The 22,500-nt window shown below is 33.7% G+C and overlaps 1 protein-coding gene across 1 annotated transcript in view; it reads right to left on the bottom strand.

Annotated features, from left to right (window-relative positions):
* The window catches only part of LOC137616091 (A-type potassium channel modulatory protein KCNIP1-like), a 76,397-nt gene that overhangs the window by 11,401 nt on the left and 42,496 nt on the right, over nucleotides 1-22,500 (bottom strand). Inside the window, exons 2-3 of the mRNA XM_068345764.1 lie at nucleotides 3,364-3,555; nucleotides 1,345-1,418 (exon numbers count right to left, since the gene is read on the bottom strand). Of these exons, the coding sequence (XP_068201865.1) occupies nucleotides 1,345-1,418; nucleotides 3,364-3,555 (266 nt within the window). The remainder of the gene's footprint in view (nucleotides 1-1,344; nucleotides 1,419-3,363; nucleotides 3,556-22,500) is intronic.

Here is a 22,500-nt window from a genome sequence, read left to right as displayed (position 1 = left end):
ATATGCTGTGACATATATCCCTAATAGTCCCCATATTCCCTCTTTGTCTATTCTATTAAGATCTATTTTTAGGGCCACGCATGCCCCATGCAACATTTTCCATTTACTTTCAAAATTATAGCATAAGGGTTTCATTACTTTTCTCGACTAGTCTACTGTGCTTATCAATACTTACCATCCGTTTTACTTCACCAATCAAAATTTCTGGCATACTAAGTAATATTATGCCCCTATAAGTCTCATATTTCCTACTAACATCTTTACAAATATGGAAACAAGTATCCCACTTATACATCAGTTCCGAACTTTTCCCCCCTCTCAACTGCCTTACAAACCCCGGACAGACCCTCAATCATATCATGGCCATCATCCAGCATTCATTTCAATTATAATACAACCCTCTCCTTATGTGTATACAAACTTCCCTTCTTACACCTTCAACTGTCATTTCCATTAGAATTCCTAATATACAGTAACCCTTTCCATTTTTATCTATTTCATAAAAAAAATTCTTTGGAGATAATCTCCCACCGACCCACGACTGCATTCACTTCACAAATTCTCTCTCGATTTGCATATTTTAAGACTTATTCGTTCAATTAGCATTCTCTCTGTATTTACTTTCCTAAGTAAACAGCTAACTTTTTTCTCTACATTTCTAGCGCATCTTCTATCATTAATTTTATATATACAAGGTATATCTATCTATCTATCTCTTTATATATACATATATATACATACATATATACATGCATATATACAGATATATCTCATATTCATTATATATACAAGTAACTATATACATATACACACAGAAGTATATAATAAATAAATACATTCTCTCTCACACACGCACACCCATATATATATATATATATATATATATATATATATATATATATATATATATATATATATATATATATATCTATATATAATATATATATATATATAGATATAGATATATATATATACAGTATATAGATATATATATATACAGTATATATATATATATATATATATATATATATATATATATAATGTATGTGTATTTGTAATTACAAGCACGTCACAAACACATTTCCCAAAAACCATTCCTCGACACTGGAATTCTTAAAGCTACCTTGTAAATATCAGGTCTCAATTACCTTCGACATTATCCCTTTAGTGTGTAATCCCAGCAAAAAAAAAAAAAAAAAAAAAAAAAAAAAAAAAAAAAAAAAGACTAACTTTTTCCGGGTCACAGACTAATTTAAATCTCAAAAATGAATAGCAGCAACTCTTCTTCGTCTTTCATGCAATATGCAAAGAAGAAACTTGATTAGGCAAAACAAACAGCCTTACCTCGAAATTTATGACCCCGTTGTTCTCCTTATCGAGGTTGTTGAACACATAGTGGGGGTATTTGCTCAGACTGGCTGTGAAGGAGAAAGAACAATAAGGAAGATCAACATTAGACAACTCTGGATGAGTACCAAGGAATATTCTATCAGAGAGGAAAAATCCGTACTGTATTCCATTCCGTTTTCTAAGAAAATCTGATATTTATAGCTGGACACAGATATTTCTGTCACATTTCCCTCTGAGGAAGTGCACCCTGTCACGGCCCTACTGCGCAGCAAGTTCCTGTGTTTAGCCCTTTCTATTGTCTCTAATTTCTCCCTAGACATGCTGTTTGGTTATTCGCCACGCAGCTAGGGTGTGCCAGGGTGTACTTTTTCATAGCCATGTGTACCAGAAATTCTTGTGTTCAACTGTACTTTCAAAACGTTTTTTAATGTTAGTAAAGGAAATCACACTTAGAAATGTTGCCTTTGGTTATTTAAAAATTAACAAAAACTGATGGAAATTAATTAATTTTTTACAGCTCTCTCTAATATAAAAATAAAAATCATGACAATAGATTAAGCATGAAACCATGATATAAATTAATAACTGATTATTTTACTTTACTCTCAATATTAGTTCCTGTTTAGGTTCGTATAAGTATCTTAGATATTTAATATATGAATACCAAAAAAGTAAACAAAGCAAATTTGTTTACAAACGAATACCAAGTTGAAAAATAATGAATCTATATCTAAATCATGATGGCGTTAATATAACTGCATTAATATAGATTTCTCTACTAAATATTGTAAGGTCAATAAATAACTCTATTCATAACGAGAACGTACACTGCAGATACATACAAACAAAAACGATATACAGAAAGATAGAAAAAATAAGATGAAGACTCTAATTCCAAGCTTCCGCCATTAACCAATTAACTGATCATGAGATAAAATGTAAATGACCATCTAACCATGGGAGTTGGGGGTGGATGGGCAGGGGGAGGGGGTTATGAGTTGGCTAAAAGGAGGGGGAGGGAGAGTAATGAATTGGCTAAAAGGGAAGCCCAGAGTAAAATTAACTTAGTGAAGGAACACGGATTACAGGCCCCATTTGCAGGTGCATTTGGGAATTTTTATGTAACGGGTGTGGTTTGGGGGAAAATGCTGAAGACAAGAGAGATGAAAAAACCTGTCGTTGCCATTAAATCTGTAATCTGAGTCCATTTTTTTAGTCTATTGTTTTACTTGTTTTATTTAAAGGGAAATTTCATAGGACGAATTTGTAACAAATACTATATTCAATATGAGAATGCTTCGAAACATGCATAATAGAGATGTAATATGGCATCACTATCATAGAATGTTAATAACGATACGTTATTTTAGTGTATTAAACCATCAAGCAGTTTTCAAGAAGTTATTACCCTAATATTTATAATAGATAATTTTAACGAGAGCTGAATCTTTAATGAATAATAATAAACATGGCACCAACCCAGCAAATTAATAATAATAATAATAATAATAATAATAATAATAATAATAATAATAATAATAATAATAATAATAATAATAATAATAATAATTCGCATGATCACTAAATGGGTATATGTTTATAAGTCAATGCTAACTATTTATAACTATTTAACTTGAACCAATGTTGAAGACTATACAAACTTTATAAACTAATAAAAAATCTCGAGGAATCATCACTTCATTACTACATTACGTATTGCCAAAGGTGTTCAATATAATTTTTGTCATTATACGTTGTCATTTTTGGATTTTGAAAAAATTATATCACACGAATAAGAATAAGAGTCGATAGTAATATTAATATACATTCATCATTATCATAAAAAAGGAACAGATAGCCTACCACATACACATGATCATTCTGAGAGAGAGAGAGAGAGAGAGAGAGAGAGAGAGAGAGAGAGAGAGAGAGAGAGAGAGACTAAATAAAACAATTCTCCAATAATACATGAAGCCCTTTCATCAACGCCTATCAGCGATGGCTCTCTCTCACCTCCCTTAGGGAACATCTGGAAATAGAGCTCCTTGAAAGCGTGTTCGGTAACGACTCCCGTGGGGCATCTGTCCTTGAAGCTCCTGTACAGGCGCTGCAGTTCCGGTCGGGTGAAGTGCGTTGTCCTGCAGAGGGCGTTGATGTCCTCGGGTCTGTAGCGAGGCTCTTGCTCGATAATCTCGAACTCGGCGTCTGTAAGCAGTGTAAAAAAGTTACTTAGTTATTGGAAGAGTGGTGTGTTTGCGTCAATGTATATATCAGTCATTATAATATTTTTCCTGTTGAAGCCCTTGGGCTTATAGCATCCTGCTTTCAACCAGGGTTAGAGCTTAGCTAGTAACAATAATAATGATAGTAATAATAATCTCAGAATCGACGTCTGTAAGCAGTGGAAAAATTAGATTAGTTTTTAAAGGTTTAAAGGTCGCTCATGATTGGAAGAGACAAGGGACAAAGACAATGCTCTAGAAATTGACCATTTATAAGGATGATCAGCACCCAAGACCCCTCTTCAGCTGCTGATGACTGGGCAGGTAGAGATATGGGCTCCCCCAAACCTCCAATCCTTAGCTCATAAGGATGGCGAGGTTGCAGACATTGCAAGAAGCTAACGAGTTTGAGCTGGACTCGAACCCTAGTTCAGCACACCGCCGAACAGGGATGTTTCGAATAGGCTACCACAACCCTAGTTCTAGGAAGAGTGGTGAGTTTGCGTCGATGTATATATCATTGTCCTATTTGCCCCGTTGGAGTCCTTGGGCTTAGCCAATAGTATCATACTTTTCCAACTATGGTTGTGGCATAGCTAACAATAATAATAATAATAATAACAATAATAATAATAATAATAATAATAATAATAATATATTTTTCTTCCATAAACTAAAATGTTCTGTTCTGTTATACCTTGCTTTGTTATTTATTCAATAGGAATGTCTGCACATTTACAATAACAATTAAAGTTAACATTCAAACTTTAAACTCAATTTTCTATATTATCAAACGTCTGCAATTCTCCTACTCCACTTCATTTCCAAGTTTTCTTGGCTTTGTTTATATTCATCACCTTACTCAGACTATAACTATCGACTTCCCCTTCTAATACTATCAAATTCTTTGCACATTCAAACACGCCAATCGTGGGACATTTCCCTATCCAATACATCTGCACCTATATGACATGTCCTATAATTAATTCATGTGTCTTCTTGGTCATATTGGTTTTGGCTAATTTTTCATGGCCGGATGCCTTTCCTGTCGCCAACCATTTACCCGGACTTGGAACTGGCACCAAGTTGAGGATATCAAACCCATAAACATTTAATACACTTTTGTGTCAGACTGTCTTATATACTAAACAGGCTACTTCTATTACAAAAGCCTAGTTTTCATTTTTTCAAGAAATTACTAAATCGAAAAAATATATGTTTTATATCCAATACCTCCATTACAACCATCATTTGTGTTATTTTTTTCAGCGAGTTTCTAGTCTGCCTTTGTCTTTAATTTCTAATAGTTTTCACAAACCATAGATCCAATTACAAATTTTCCTCTGTTAACCCCAGTGATCATTCAACATCAATATATATATATATATATATATATATATATATATATACAGAGAGAGAGAGAGAGAGAGAGAGAGAGAGAGAGAGAGAGAGAGAATTTACTCTCGATATATATATCCGTTAGGTACTTAGTAATTTCCGACGCTTAAAATTGAAATCCAGTTCTGATGGCCTTCATAAATAACTCCACATTCTGGTCTCTAAAAACAAGCATTTGCATAAAAGCATTCACATAATGACGCTTTTGTACATGCGAAAGGTTCCCATTGTAATTGCGAAAAAGGACATATTTTTTTTAGCAATAATACAAAACATTTCATCGCGTCAAATAAACCCTTTTAGTTATGCCATAGTGAAAATCAAGATAACGCACGTGTTTTGATAAAAATAGTGCATTTATAAAAAAAAAAAAAATTATGTAACATGATACATTTAAAAGCGTATGGACTTTTCACAGGGCTAATTTTATATATGTGCGTATTGTTATTGCATATAATTTGGAATATCACGGTTTACAAATTTAATGACTGTTAAACATATATAAGGACGAGGGGAACTGCCAGTCTTCCCAAGTGAATTTTTCTGCTTAAATTAATTGTTTCTAATATGACAATTGAAGAAACTGGACTGTCATTAGTTAAAGGCATGTTCGCTGCCATAAGTGGGAATGAACGCCCATGAACGTCATCCAAATGGAGAAGGAAGCTAACGATCGCTTGCATTTTTCAGGTTCGACTTAGAGTGGATAATTAGGATTCTTTGAAGTCCTTTCCATTTTCTCCAATCCTTCTTAATCCTTAAGGGACTCTCAGCCAATTCTTTTGGGAAAATTTTCATTCGGTTTTCCAAGGTCTTTAATTTTCATTGTAAAAAGACGGATTTTTTCTTAAAGTAATACCAGTACACGCGATCATTCAAAAATGACGGCTAAATGGGTTGTGGCGGCCTAATTGGTAGAGGCTGGGGTTCAAGTCCCGCTCAAGCTCGTTAGTTCCTTTGGTTGCTACAATCCAACCGTCCTTGTGAGCTAAGGAGGGGGGTATGGGGGACCCTGTCAGTCTATCTGCTGGGTCATCAACAGCCATTAGCTGGTTCTCCCAAGTCCTAGCCTGGGTGGAGAGGGGTTTAGACGCTGATCATAATGCATATAGGGCAATGTCACTTTAAACCTTTAAACCTTAAAATATTTTGATAGGCATGATTCAACCCTTCCCACCCCTACCTTTCCCAAGTACCACACGGAAGTTTGGGCAGCTTGTGGAAGATTGCCGTTTCAGAGTGGTTGCAGCCCAACATGGCAGTATATATATATATATATATATATATATATATATATATATATATATATATATATATATATATATATATACACATATATAAACATATATATACACTTATATATACAGTATATATAAAATTATATACAATATATATTTATATGCATATATATATACACACACACATATATATATATATACATATATATATATATATATATATATACTGTACAATATATATAAAATTATATACAGTATATATATATATATATATATATATATATATATATATATATATATATATATATATATATATATATATATATATATATACCCAGAGACTTGCTCTTTATCATATAGAGGAGATTGTAATTGATTATCATATAGCACTAATTATTACTGTTTGATATTCCAGGACAAAATCAAAGGATTTTATATTGGAATTTCTAAAGCCTTCTTTTCAAGTAAAGACTTTAAGAGCATTTCTGATACTATTCTCTTTTCATAATGGTCAGGTCCATGTGACTGAATACTGCATACTGCAATAAAGCCAAAATAAAGACAAATATTGATAGTAAGATTTTAAACTCCCTACCTATTGAGTTCAAGTTATTTGCACGTAATAATGACGTTATGAGTTCTGTCATGAGCGGTGTTATGATTTTCTAACCTTAATGGTGGAATAAAACAAGTTTTTGTTTAATTCTACTTAGGTTATCTTTGTGCCATTAAGCTTCTGGTCTCTCTGACACAAGTGAAATCAGACGCTTATCAATGGATAGAAATGAATTGATTTGTATTCAATATAAAATGTTGCAAAAAAGGTAATTTCAGTTTTAACCGATATTACTGAATTTCAGGAATCCGACAATTAGCATTAGACTACTACTACTACTAGAGAGAGAGAGAGAGAGAGAGAGAGAGAGAGAGAGAGAGAGAGAGAGAGAGAGAGAGAGAGAGAGAGAGAAAGACGTTTTAAATACAGAAATTTGCAAATTACTTTTTGTAATTTGGTTCACGTCAGTAATCTTTGTTGAGATGGTTTTTAAATGTTTAAGACAAACTATTATCTAATATATAATATCAACTGAACACACGAAAAATTTATCAACACAAACAATGGCTACTACTTAAGCTTAAAGTAACTTTATCGAAAACAAGACCAGAAAAAATCCATTGTAAACAATAATTTACATTTTACAAACAAAAGTTTATAAAAACAAACAATGGTTACTTGTTAAGCCTTATCTACTTTCATAAGAAATAAGCTCAGAAAAAAATTCCTTTGTAAACAAATACTTTAGGCGATCAAATTCATCTCTTTAAATATTTAGATTTAAATGGATAAAAATCTATCACAATTTTGATGATACAGAAGGGAATTTTTTTTTTCAGGAACATAGATAACATAGAATGTTATCTATTTCACTTTCTCTGGACGATAACATTTAATCGAAGAGAATGATTAATGCAAGATCTTGTTAACGTCTTTCCCAAGAATAGGTCGACCTATTATGACCTGAGATTAATCTTGGCAACCATGGACAGAAGGTTAGATTATATCTATTCTCATCGAATTTCCTCTCCTGAGAATCCCTTCGTGATACTGATGAAGTCAAAAGGGCTTCAGTTGATCAAGAAATGTGCACTGATATATGGCTGTGTATATACATACATAGAGACACTCACATACATAAATTATATGTGTGCACATACTGGATATTAATAATTACAGTATGCATGCACACACATATAAATAAATAAATATATATATATATATATATATATATATATATATATATATATATATATATATGTGTGTGTGTATATATATATACACACATATATATACATATACATATATATATATATATATATATATATATATATATATATATATACATATATATATATATGTGTGTGTGTGTGAGTGTCTGTGTGTATGAACTTATAATATAAATATTCCGTATAAATGACAGGTAAGAAAACTTTAATCACGTCCTTCTAAAGTGTGCATTCAGGTAGGTCTGAATTATTGCTATTATTACCATTATTACTAAAATTAGCATAACTACTATCATTATTAATACCATTATTAAAAATACTAAAAATACTATTATTATCATATTTATAAACAATTGAACCATTCTATATGGGGAAAACAAAAGTAATAAAAACAACAGGAGCAGCATGAACTAAAAATAATATAAATTCGTATGCAAAAGGTTTTATGTTTGAAGACCCCCACCCCACTCATTCCCTACGCCCACCCTCAACCCACGCCCTCGCTCCAATCTTTTCATTTCCTTTTTGAGAAATGAGGTCAAGTATCTCTAAGTACAAAAGTAAACACGGGGAAAAGGCACAATATAGTCTGACCTTTTTGCCTCTGCAAAAGGGGGGGGGGGGAAGGGGAGTAGGGGGGGATTTGCTTAGTACTAAAAACACAAACTAGAATTAGAAAGGGCAAAAGATAGCGAGAGAAAGGACTGAGGGGAATAAAGAGGGAATAAGAGTTCTCAACCAAGAAAATACTTTCGTAGTTGAATATAATGGTAGGCAGTGATTTGCAAGTAACAATAGTAGTAGTAGTAGTGAATAACATGAGTGCTATTTATCTTTGCTGTAGTAGCTCGTTATATTACAAGAAAAAATAAAATGATGAAATGTTTTCTAACCAACAGATGCAAACTAGAAAATTCTTATGTCATCATTTTGACCAGACTGTAAAAAAATCCAAAGCCATCTGATAAAGGAACCAATCTGCTTTCCTACTAAACGCCCAGAAATAGAACAAAAATATTCTTTAGTATATTTATAAAATTCATTGAAGTTTAAACAACTTGCTCAATATCGCAGTAATCAATCCAGTGTTGGATTAAATTTTTCCTTTATTGGAAAGTAATCAGTATGACCCACAAAGGCAATTGAAACAATAATTTAACACTCATCTTACGTCATTACCAGATTAAACATAAGCTTCCAACAATTGCAACATACTGACAAATAAGATATTTTAAGCTCCTCAAACTTTTAAATTCTAACGGCGTTATTGTTTAAGCTGTCCGCTCGGTCTAGACTTAGATGAACAGAGCTGCTTTAAAGGGAGTTTTTGAAAAATAACGATTAGTGGCATTGAATGGATTATAACAGACACTACTGTACGTGACCCGTCAAAAGTTACGGCTAAACCTTTCCCACCCTTCCCCTTTCCTAACTAAACCGCGCTGGTTTGGGCAATTTGTGGGAGATTGTTGTCTTCCGAGTGGTTGCCATCATATATATATATATATATATATATATATATATATATATATATATATATATATATATATATATATATAAAACCAGACACTTGCTCTTTATTATATGGGGAGATTATACCGATAACAACGTATGATAGAAAGGGAAAGATGCACAAAAGATTAATATTTTCAGAACACATCGAAGAAAGAAGTTGTCATGGGGTTACTATTTTAGTGTATGTCTATAATATACACTTGAAATGAGGGACTTAGGAGGGATGAGACCGAGTTAAGATGTCCTGACGTCTGTCAGATCGTCTAGAAACAAACGAAGTAAATAAAATAGGACAAGAAAGTAATGGCGAAGACAACATGGAGCAGTCTGTAGAAATATACAGCATATGATAGAAAAAAATTAGATGTTGCTTATAAACACAAAATTAAACAAAAGGATTAATGAATAGGAAAACTAAGAAAACGAAAAAACTGTCCTAAATGAAGAGAAAAGTTTGCATTGTGAATAATGATAATACATGAAAAGTACCACTGAATGATGCCAAATTGGAGGGATAGCTTTAAATTACTAATGATATATTAAAGGCTATGAGATAAGCAATTTAAACTTAAAATTCTATGGCATTCCAAGATATATATTGATTTGGTAATGACGTTATTACTACATAAATTTAAAAAAATGGTATATCAAAATTGCCAGTTGAAAATCTCCCTAAATAGCATATAACAAATACGAATCTCTGCCTGAAGGGTTGTGAGAACCTATTGTAAACATTGCTGTCACGCAATCTGTCAATCGGGAGTCCAAACCCGATAATTTTCTGTAGTCTTTAAACTCGTCCTTAAGAGCTAGGAATGGGGGGTGGGGATTGGAGTGCCTTTAGGACTACCTGCTAAGTCACAGCAGCAACTGCCTAACCTTCCCTGGTCGTACCTTTGGTGGTAAGGAGCCTTGGGTGCAGATCAAAAGTGTATGTGATAGATGCCTGGGACATTATCCTGTCCCTTGCCCCTGCAACTCCTGAGCGATATTTAAATCTTAAAATGAAATTTGAACAGAAAAAATGGAAGATAGTATTGATAACCGATGTAGTCTAACTATGTGAGAAGGCGCGGCTTCCTAGAGAGAGAGAGAGAGAGAGAGAGAGAGAGAGAGAGAGAGAGTAAAACTATAGTTTTCTCTTACTTCCCTTTTATCCTGAAATCAGGGTGAAATATAGAGCTAAGATTAATACAATCTTTAGCTTAACTCAATTCAACTTATAGATAAAATACAGTATTTTCATTGTAAAAATAGAGGAAAAATTATTTTTAAATACATTTAAGATATTTAAAGTATTTTAACTAACATCCATTGAAAGAGAGAGAGAGAGAGAGAGAGAGAGAGAGAGAGAGAGAGAGAGAGAGAGAGAGAGAGAGAGAATGAATCTTACAAAAAGTTTCTTATACCAAATAAAAGACCAAACGAATACAGCTCAAATTGTGACCAAATGTACCTTCTCCCATCACCCTCTACCTAACCACTGGCTATGGCATTGATTGAGAGTCGATATTATCCAACAAAACTGGTTTATCCGTCATCAGCCACTAAAGAGCTGAAAGGACTAGTTAGAAGAAGCAGGTTGTTATTATATACTGTACTAACAGTGGCCAAGAACATTAAAGGTAATTTTAGGTAATCGTTTCCCCTCGTTAGCGGCAAACAGATGCTACTAATTACCTGTAACCTTCTTGGGAGAGGTTTTACCATCAGTCTGATCTCCAGGGGCCATTTTAGGGTCCATAAAGGGTAAGTGAACGTAACACAAGCGATGTGGGGATTAGGGAAATATTTCGGTAAAGAACTTTTCTTCGTTCTAACAATCAATAAATATTCTTGAAAAAAGGTGAACGTACAGTTGGACACAAGAAATCCTGGCACACCTCTGAGGAAGTGTACCCTATGACACCCTTACTACGCGGCGAGTTCCAGTGCGTAGCCCTGCACATCACCTCTGCCATCTCTCCCTTAATCTGTTTGGTTACAGCGCAGTGAGGGTGTGACTGGGTGCACTTCATCAGTGCGAGGTGTGTCAGGAATTCCTGTGTCCAACTGTACCTAAATGTTAGAATAAAAGCTTATAAATTAATATAATAGCAAACTTCAAAGTAAATGCTCTTAAAAAACAGTACTACTGTATAGTGTTCAAGTGAATTTCCAGAAATGAGTACAATACTAAAATGTTAAAAAGAATGCTCTCAAATAGGACACAATACTAACACGTTCAAATACATGGCTTAAAATAGGAAATATTGGTAAAATGTTGAAATGAATGCTCTTAAATGGGAAATAGTAATAAAATTGTTAGATAGAAGCTTTTAAAAGAGAAGCATTACTAAAAGGTTAAAATTTAGAATATACAAGTTTGCAAAGTGAACTTTTCTGTGAATAAAAGGAAAATACTTGTCAGAATAAATGCGAATAATCTAAGTTTATTCAATTACTTAATGCTATGGCTATATACAATGTACATCCAGCAACAAAACCGGTGTCGCCTGGCCAGACCTGACTTGGAGAGATCATGCCCCTCTTGCCCTGAAAGGTGGTAGACGTTAAACAACCGAGACATCGTTAGAATGGTTCGAATGTGAGGAGGAGGGAAATTACCGATATCACTCAAAGAAATGCGATGAAGAGAGATAACTTTTTTATTCTTTTAAGAAATGTAATCTAATAATATTTCGAAACTAATTCATCAAAAGATTTTATCATAACTTTTTATGTGAATTTTTCTATCCTATTTCTATATAAAATTTTCTTGAATAATATTGGAACTGACTATTCATATTAATATTCATAACATGGAAATATCCTTCATTTGCATTTTCTTAAGCAATTCACCTCTCTCTCTCTCTCTCTCTCTCTCTCTCTCTCTCCACATACATACACACTGTAGCCTATGTATTTTATGTAGGGGCTAATAATGTATCGTTTCAAATAGCACCTATTGGGTCACCAATCATTAATAAGTGGCCTTTGTTCAAAATTTCGAAGGTAATGAGGTTTCAAAGTTTTGTTGTTGATTTCAGTGTTTTTCCTTTGATTTCGATCATGAGCCACGTAGCTTGGTGTGGTTGGGGTCAGATTTTGTCACGGGCTACTTGGGTCCGGCCCTCTTAGAGAAAATAGTATTATTTGCTATATCAATTATATTAGTTTAAGGTTGGAGATTTAAAATTTATCATCAGTTAACATAATCTATATTGTTTCAGAAGTGACTGGTGAAAATAAAATATGTGAAATGACATGCAATGAAAGTTCATTGGTGCATTATTATAGTGATAATGTGGTATACAGGATGTAGGGTATAACAGATTAAGCTACAACACATTGTTTACTCAAATTATTTGGTTCGGCGTCAATAACCTTAGATGTCAGGAAGTCAAAAAAAACCCCTAATCAATCAATCAAATTATCTGGGCAAGTCCCTCACTTCCAAGCGAACCCCCTTCCCTGGTGACGATTGCTCAATGCTCAAAGGTCCGAGTCTAGCTGGCCTCATCCTTCCAAAGGCAAAAGGAAATATTTCCTTAGCATTGATTCTTCGTATTATTATGATTTTGTTTGATGTTTCATGACCTGATGTCCAACACCTTAAAAGTGTTCCCCGGTAAGATCTTCAAGAAATCCTTTATTCTCGATATTTGTTCAATGTCTTTCGCATATTTACTTCGTTATTTATAGTTTTTTTTATATAATTTTAAACACCCGGAAAGCAATTTTGTCATCTTAGTATTTTGTTTTTCATTTACTGAAAAACTTTCACCAGAAGGATCTCATCATAACTGTGAGACCTTTAAACCTCAAACGTGTGGGGATGGGGCTAGAAGGATATAACCAGGTGGGGGTTAAAGATGGTGGAGAGGTGGCAATTGGGTGATCTTAACGTATGGCTTTACGAGGTTTGCTTATTAACATTTATGAAGTGATGATGATGATGGTAATACCGCTATTGATAACATTTAATATCAATGATTCCAACTCGCAATGAAAACGGCCATATATCGTTCTAACATTGTTTTTAGTTGGTCATTGAACATCTTTGGAACAAGGGAATCTTCACCCGAAAGAAATACAATTCCAACACTAACTCACTAACTTGCAAAGTAGTTAGCGGTCTTGTGTGATCCTTGGGAGCATCCAAATAATATAAAATGTTAGATACAGGTAATATATATATATATATATATACACACATATATATATATATAGTATATATATATATATATCTATATCTATCTATATATATATATATATATATAAATATATATATATATATATATATACAGAGAGAGAGAGAGAGAGAGAGAGAGAGGGAGAGAGAGAGAGAGAGAGAGAGAGAGAAAGTGTTACAAGGATTTTGGATGTCTCAAAGACTTTTTAGTCCATTCGCAGAGACTCCATTTGCTCTTTGGTAGAGCGATTATTTTAAGCATTTGGAGAGTTCTTATGATCTTATCTAACTTATTCTAGAGAGAGAGAGAGAGAGAGAGAGAGAGAGAGAGAGAGAGCAGCTGGTAGAATAATGTAAACAAAGGATATATCATTCCGACGTATATTAATTGGAATGGTCAGTTCCCACAATATTTAAGGATGTTCCATATAAAAATGTAATAAGGAATTCAAATATATCAGTGTGATTATATTTTTCGAAAAGTATTCTCGAAAACGATTGCATTTCTTAAAAGAATAAGAGATAAGACCTTTCTATCTCTTTCATATATATATATATATATATATATATATACAAGTTTATTACAAGTCTACCGAATTCAGGAATCTGCTTTTAGACTTGAAAGCAACCCTTCTCCACTATGAGAGCTGATTAGTGAGTTTGCAACACATGGTTATTTATCATGAATATATATCAATAACAACGTGTTGTAAACACTAATCAGCTATTATAGTGGAGATGAGTTTATTTCAGATCTAAGAATAGATTCCTGAATTCGACAGGAATATGTACGGTAGACTTGTAATAGACTTGTATTTGTCTTGATAGCATGGTTGGTTACAGTCTGCAAGCATGGTTGCCGCTAAGAGGCATAGGTTCGAATTTCTGCCCAGCCAGAAGCTGTTATCATAAATGAATTTCTAGTGGATATTCATTCCCAAAGATAGGATTCGATATTGAATGCCATTGTGGTTAATATTTACATTAATTAAAATCAAAAGTGTTAATCATATATATATATATATATATATATACACACATATATATATATATATATATATTCTTTTTCTTTACTTGCCAAGTTACAACCCTATTTGTGTCCGTTCTATCGGAGTCCAGACATGGATGGCTATATATGAAAGGTGTGAGACTCACTGACGGGTGTTAAGTAGCAGGATCCAGCATGGTGAGGAGGAGGTATGCTGGCTGTTTAGTTCGCCACTCACCTGGCTGAAGTGGGGTCATTTCATTCATATAAAAATACCTGATGTATAAGCTCTATTTAATTGTAGCACCTCTTTAGCCCACATTTTGAGGTTCCTTACCTCTAGCATCAGGGGCTTTTTGACCTCTTATTTTTAGGTGCCTTACTTCTAGCATTTGAAGTTCTTTGACCTCTATTTTGAAGTGCCTTATCTCTACCATTAGGGTTTTTTACCTCTATTTCAGGTGCTTTAACTTTAGCTTTATGACCTCTATATTTTTAGGTGCCTTATCTCTAGCATTAGGGGCTTTTTACCTCTACTTGTAGGTGCCTTTAGGGGCTTTATGACCTCTACATCAAGGTGCCTTATCTCTAGCTCTAGGGGCTTTTTACCTCTTATTTTGAGGGGCCTTATCTCTAGCATTAGGAGCTTTTTTACCTCTATTTTCAGGTGTCTTAATTTTTTATTTAGGGGCTTCATGACCTCTATTTTTAGGCGTATTACCTCTAGCATTGGGGGCTTTTTGACCTCTATTTTAAGGTGCCTTATCTCTAGCATTAGAGCGTTTTTACCTCTATTTTTAGGTGCTCTATCTCTAACATTAGGAGTTTTTTTACCTCTATTTTTATGCGCCTTATCTCTAGCAATGGGGGCTTTTTTACCTCTGTTTTGAGGTGCCTTATCTCTTGCGTTAGGGATTTTATGACCTCTATTTTAAGGTGCCTTATCTCGAGCATTAGGGGCTTTTAGACTTCTGATTTTAGGTGCCAGGTGCCTTATCTCTAGCATTAGGGGATTTTTTTACCTATATTTTGTGGTGCCTTAACTTTAGCTTTAGGGGCTTTATGACCTTCGATCAAAGGGATTAACTGGTGATGAAGTGTGGGACAGAGGTAGATGGAGAACGCTGGCCAGAAACATCGACACCACATAAAGTGGGAAAAGATGCAGACAAAGAAGAAGAAGATGACCTCTATTTTTAGGTGCCTTATTTCTAGCATTAGGGGCTTTTTGACCTCTGATTTTGAGGTGCCTTATCTCTAGCCACTAGCATTAGGGGCTTTTTGACATTATTTTGAGGTGCCTTATCTCTAGCATTAGTGGCATTTTGACGTATATTTTGAAGTGCCTTGTCTCTAACATTAGGAGCTCTTTTACCTCTATTTTTAGGTACATTATCTCTAGCATCAGAGGGTTTTTTTTTTTTTTTACCTGTATTTCAAGGTGCCTTATCTCTAGTGTTAGAGTCTTTTTTTTACCTCGATTTTAAGGTGCATTATTATAGCATTAGAGGCTCTTTGACCTCTATTTTTGGGTGCCTTATTTATAGCATTAGGGGCTTTTTGACCTCTATTTTTAGAAGCCTTATATATAGCATTAGGGGCTTTTTGACCTCGATTTTGAGGAGCATTACTTTTAGCATTAGAGGCTCTTTGACCTCTATTTTAGATGCCTTATTTATAGCATTAAGGTTTTTCTTACCTCTATTTTGAGGTGCATTACCTCTAGCATTACAGTCTCTTTGACCTCTATATTTAGGTGCCTTTTTTATAGCATTTGATGCCTTTTGACCTCGATTTTGAGGTGCATTACTTCAAGCATTAGAGGCTCTTTAACCTCTATTTTTAGGAGCCTGATATTTAGCATTAGGGGCTTTTTGACCTCGATTTTGAGGTGCATTACTTCTAGCATTAGAGGCTCTTTGACCTTTCTTTTTTGGTGCCTTATTTATAGCATTAGGGGCTTTTTGACCTCGATTTTGAGGTGCATTACTTCTGGCATTAAAGGCTCTTTGACCTCTCTTTTTTGGTGCCTAATTTATAGCATTAGGGCCTTTTTTACCTCTATTTTATGTGCCTTATTTCTAGCATTAAGGTTTTTAACCTCTATTTTGAGGTGCCTTATTTCTAGCTTTAAGGGTTTTTTTACCTCTATTTTGAGGTACCTTATTTCTCGTATTAGGGTTTTTTTTTTTTACCTTTATTATAAGGTGACTCACCTCTACCATTAAAGGCTATTTTACGTCTTCGTTTAAAGGCTCTTCGTTGCTGTTCTCTTCTGTCTGTACTAGTTTTTCATGATCTTTAGGTTTTTGGTTTCCTTTGATATTTCATCTTCCAGTTTCCTTAGTTCGTCAATTTCCTTCCTGATTTCATCGTATTCTTTCCTAGTTCGTCAGTTGCCTTCTAGATTTCAAGAGAGATTTCAGTGCCGTGTGTCTTCATTTCGTCAGATTCCTCAGAGAAATCGATGGCATCCATGTCTTTGTCCATCAGGGCGATGAGTAAAGACAGGAATGCTATAAATTTTCTCTGCATACGTCATCACGCTAAAGCTAATGATGCGCAACACAATATATTTACCAATACGATCTAGATAATATGTCCTTTCTTCAATGTCGAATTTTGGGACTATCCTGTTGAAGAACCATAGGTCACTCACCGTTCAGTTGAACCATTCTGTCCCCGTCCTTATTTCCTTAGTTCCAATAGTCTCCAAAAGCCCAAGCAAAGGATCATTCAAGGCGCGTATATTATGTTCTTCAAAGCTCGACAACTTCTGCAGCAACCACCAAAACCAGCTGTAGATGAAGGTGTTCCGAAAACCCTCCTGTTGATCCTGTAGTTGTAATACACATTTCTCACAGACAGCTTCCTGTTCCAAAAATAGCCTTAACAATGTTCACTGCGTTGCAGGCTTAGTTTGAAAAAAAGAGATCAGGTCTTCAGAAGTCATTTGAATATCGGGGCGGAGACGTTCAGAACTGCTCCGTGAAGATTCTGTTCTGGAGTTATTTAGGACTCCATGCTAAGTTTACGGCCATGTCTTCTGAAGCCTTTTGAAGAACCCGGAAAGTTTTCTTCAGGTGCCGATCAGGGAGCTCCAGGAAGAATCTGTTCTGGAGTCATTCCCAACTCCATGCTAAGTCTACGGCTGTTTCTTCTGAAGGCATTTGAAAATCCGGGAAAGTTTTCTTCCCAAGCCGTACAGAGATTTTGTTCTAGGGTCATTCAGAATTCCATGCTAAGTCTATGGCCATTTCTTCTGAAGCCATTCGGAAATCCGTGAAGATTTTCTCCCGAAGCAATTTAGGACTCGCGAAAAAACACTTCTTTCGTTTCAATAAACCCATCATCATCATCATCATCATCCTCATCATCATCATCATCATCATCATCATAATAATAATAATAATAACAATAATAATAATAATGATAATGATAATAACATCAATGATAATAATAATAATGATAATAATAATAGTAATAATAATAAACTACATGATTTGATTTATGGATTTGAGTCTGAAAGTTCTGAAGTCGTTCAACGCTCGGATTTGCAATTTGAAGGAAAAGTTAAGAGACTGAATAGGAAGATGAAAAGATGATTGATACTATAATTTATTACTTTCATTATCAAGTAACGCCTGCAGTGCACTCGGAGATCGAACTCAGGCGAAGGGTAATTGACGTTTTCCGTAAACCGCATTGAAATAACCGAAGGCCTCGACTTATTTTTTCAGGTTTGAGATTTAAAACAACCCATTTTCGGTACGTATCCTTATCAGAGCCGTTCGAGATACAGAAAATACGTCTCGGAAAAACGCATTTCACGAGTACTTTTCTGAAGAAGTTATTTTAGATAATCAATAATGATTTTCCCAATGGAATTATTACTTTCTAGATTTGTTTCGAAGGCGATGGATGTTACTTTGTGTATATGTTATGTTTCTACCAATGGTTTATATATTCACACACACACACACACACATATATATATATATATATATATATATATATATATATATATATATACATGTATATATATATGTATATGTATATGTATATATATATATATATATATATATATATATATATATATATATATATGTATATATATATATGGTTGCTCATGACTCAACAGGTACACCTATAAGCTCCCCTAAACTACTTATCATTAACTTGAAAGGTTTGTGAGGTTGCAGACAATACTAGAAACAATCGAGCTGGATCGGGGATCGAATACCCATCCAGTAGATAGCTAGGCAGGGACGATTCTAAAATGCGTTATTAGGTTTAGTGCACCATAGATGTTAATGGAAATCGTGTATCGATACAGACCAAAAAAAACATGTTCCACTGTTGCCTCTTTGTTGAATGTCATGCATTTATTCCACAGGGTACCTATCTTACCATTTCAGTGTAAATAGTCGACTATTTATGTTTCATAGATATTTCCAATCCTGTAGTGTCCATAGTTTTTGTTGAATGGAGGTGGAAGTTAGCTGTTTGAAAATATTTATTGTTCCGTAAAAGCTTTCTTTAGATTTTATAAAATTCATATTTCAAGTATACTCGGTATTGCGAGACAAAAAAAAATGAATGTAAAATATTTAATTTCTACCGTTGATTTAGAAATAGAGCAAATTGAATCCATTCTATGCTGTGGTATCATTAGAATATAGAAATAAATTACATTCAGTAGATTCAGCATAATGATATAAATTCAGAATTATTAATTGAACACGATTCATAATAAGTGAATCTATTACGGAAGAGTTTCTGATACAATCTGGTCTGATCCTGTTGTAAAGAAATCTATTTGAAATCATTCACCATAGTGATCTGTGTACATTTGGGATAGAGTTGGATCAAAAGTTTAATCATTGTGTTCAATTTATGCCAAAGAAATAGGTAATAGGTAATACTATTTAGGCTTGGAAAGATCTGTGGGCAGAGCCATGCTGAAAAAAAAAATTCTAGATATGTACATATATAATATATATATATATATATATATATATATATATGTGTGTGTATATATATATATATATATATATATATATATATATATTTGTATATATATATACATATATATATATATATATATATATATATATATATATATATATATATATATATATATATGCACATTTGTGCGTGTCATCAGCCGTGACTGGTCCACTATAGAAAAAAAGACCCCAGACATGCCACTTTATAAGATCGTCTTTTCTTTTACAATCTCTGGGGACACATTCTACAATTCTTAATGTCCATCTATTGTCTGACATTCTCATTATATGTCCTGCCCATGTCCATTCATTTTTCTTACATGTTAGAATATCTTCTACTTTAGTTTGCTCTCGTATCCATGTTGCTCTTTTTATGTTTCTTATTGTTATTCTTATCATCATTCTTTCCATGGCTCTTTTAAGTTATAATCAGCTTATATTGTAAGGCCTTTAGTAAGGCTCCAAGTGTCTGATGCTTAAGTTAATACTGTTAGGACCATCTGATTAAATAATTTCCTTTTTAGAAAAAATACATTATATATATATATATATATATATATATATATATATATATATATATATATATATATATATATATATATATATATATATATATATAATGAATACAGGACGTCTCATCGGCGTCCATAATCGAAGACAGCTTCTCCTCGGACAGTTCGTCCTTCAGATAGTTTTCAGGATAACAGCAGAAATACATTTACTTTTCTCCATTAATTGTTTGGTATCGGCATGTGTTTCGGATCACTTCGAGACCCTTCTTCAGGACTACATTGACTTTAGGAACAACACTCTAATATAAGGGTTATGCTGGGGAAAATTTGATCAAATTTTCACCATCATAACCTTTATGTTAAAATGTTGTCTGTCCTAAGTACATTTATTCATTACCAATCTCTAGAGGTTCGTCCATAACCCTTATAGGTTGTCTCTGCATTTTCTTTGAACATTATCTTAGTTTTGCTCATTTATTTTCAGTCCTACAATTCTGCTTTCTCTATTCAAATCTTAATTATCTTTTGCAATTCCTCCCATGATTCACTAATAGAACTATGTCATCTGCAAATCTTAAGTTGCTAAATTATTTCTAATTTACGTTAATTCTTATATTATCCCAATCTAAATTCTAAAAAACTTCTATGCATGCTGTGAATGATTTAGGAGAGAGCGGGTCACCCTTTCTAAATTGTTTCTCAATCAGATTTTTTCTACTATCTCTATGTAGTTTCCCTATAGATATCGTAAAGATTTTCAACAAATAGAAAGACTGAGCCTTAACCAAGAGAGCAGGCAGGCTTTAGAAGCGTGTGTTCAACAACTGACCATATCCATGTAATTAACCAGTTAATGGAAACATCAACAGAGTATGACTAGCCACCATGTATGGCATTTATAGACGATGAGAAAGCTGTTGATTCTGTCAAAACTTCAGCAGTAATGCAAGCACTTCAAAGACGAGAAATGAATGCATCTCAATGTTAGAACTCTAAAAGATATTCATCATATAGATACATGTCTCTCTCTCTCTCTCTCCACACACACACACACAAACATACATACACACTGTTTCAAATAGCACCTATTGGGGTAACCAATAACCAATAAATGGCTTTTGTTCAAATTTTTTAAGGTAATGAGGTTTAAAGGTTTAGTTGTTGATTTCAGAGTTTTCCTTTGATTTCGACCATGAGCCACGTAGCTCGATGTGGTTAGGGCCAGCTTTTGGCACGGGCTACTTGGCTCCGGCCCTCTTAGTGAATATAGTGAATATTTGCTATATCAATTATATTAGTTTATATTAGTTTAAGGTTGGAGATTTAAATTGTATCATCAGTCACCATAATTGATATTGTTTCAGAAGTGATTGGTGAAAATAAAATATATGAAATGGCATGCAATGAAAGTGTTCAGTGGTGTATTATTATAGTGATGGTATGGTATATAGGATGTAGGGTATAAATATTATACTATTGACACATTGTTTACTCATATCATCTGATTCGGTGTCAATAACCTTAGAGGTCAGGACACCAGAAAACTCCTAATCAATCGATCTATCAATCAAAGTCGCTCACTTACAAGCGAACCCCCTTCCCTGGTGACGGTTGCTCAATGCTCAAAGGTCTAAGTCTAGCTGGCTTCACCCTTCCAAAGGCAAAAGGAAATATTTCCTTAGCATTGATTCTTCGTATTATTATGATTTTGTTTGATGTTTCATGACCTGATGTCCAACACCTTATAGGTGTTACCCCAGGTTCCAAGATATCCATTACTCTCGATATCTGTTCAATCAGTCTTTAGCATATTCACTTCGTTATTTGTACTTATGAAATGATTGTAAACACCTGGAGAACAAATGTATGAAATATTGTCGTCTTAGTATTTTGTTTTTTAATTTTCCTAAGAACTTTCACCAGAAGGATCTTATCATAACTACGAGACCTTTAAACCTCGAACATGTGGGGATGGGGTTAGGATATAATCAGGTGGTGGTTAAAGATCATTGTGGAGAGGTGGTAAATGAGTGACCTTAATGTATGGCTTTACGAGGTTTGCTTCTCAACATTTGTGAAGTGATGAAGATGATGTGATGATGATGATGATGGAAATACCCTTATTGATAACAATTAATATCAATGATTCAATGAAATAAATGAAATTGCTATTCATTTATCATTTTTTACATTCAATATGGCATAAAATGCATCCAATTGAAATGATGGCGATGTTTAAAAAACTATTGCTGGTAACTCAACTAAGTTTTGACATATATGCAAATCCTATACTAGATTAGGATATCCTA

Source organism: Palaemon carinicauda, chromosome 22 (assembly GCF_036898095.1).
Source record: "Palaemon carinicauda isolate YSFRI2023 chromosome 22, ASM3689809v2, whole genome shotgun sequence".
Taxonomy (NCBI): Eukaryota; Metazoa; Arthropoda; class Malacostraca; order Decapoda; family Palaemonidae; genus Palaemon; species Palaemon carinicauda.
Note: the sequence above shows the minus strand (reverse complement) of the source record. Positions and strands in the feature narration are given on the sequence as shown.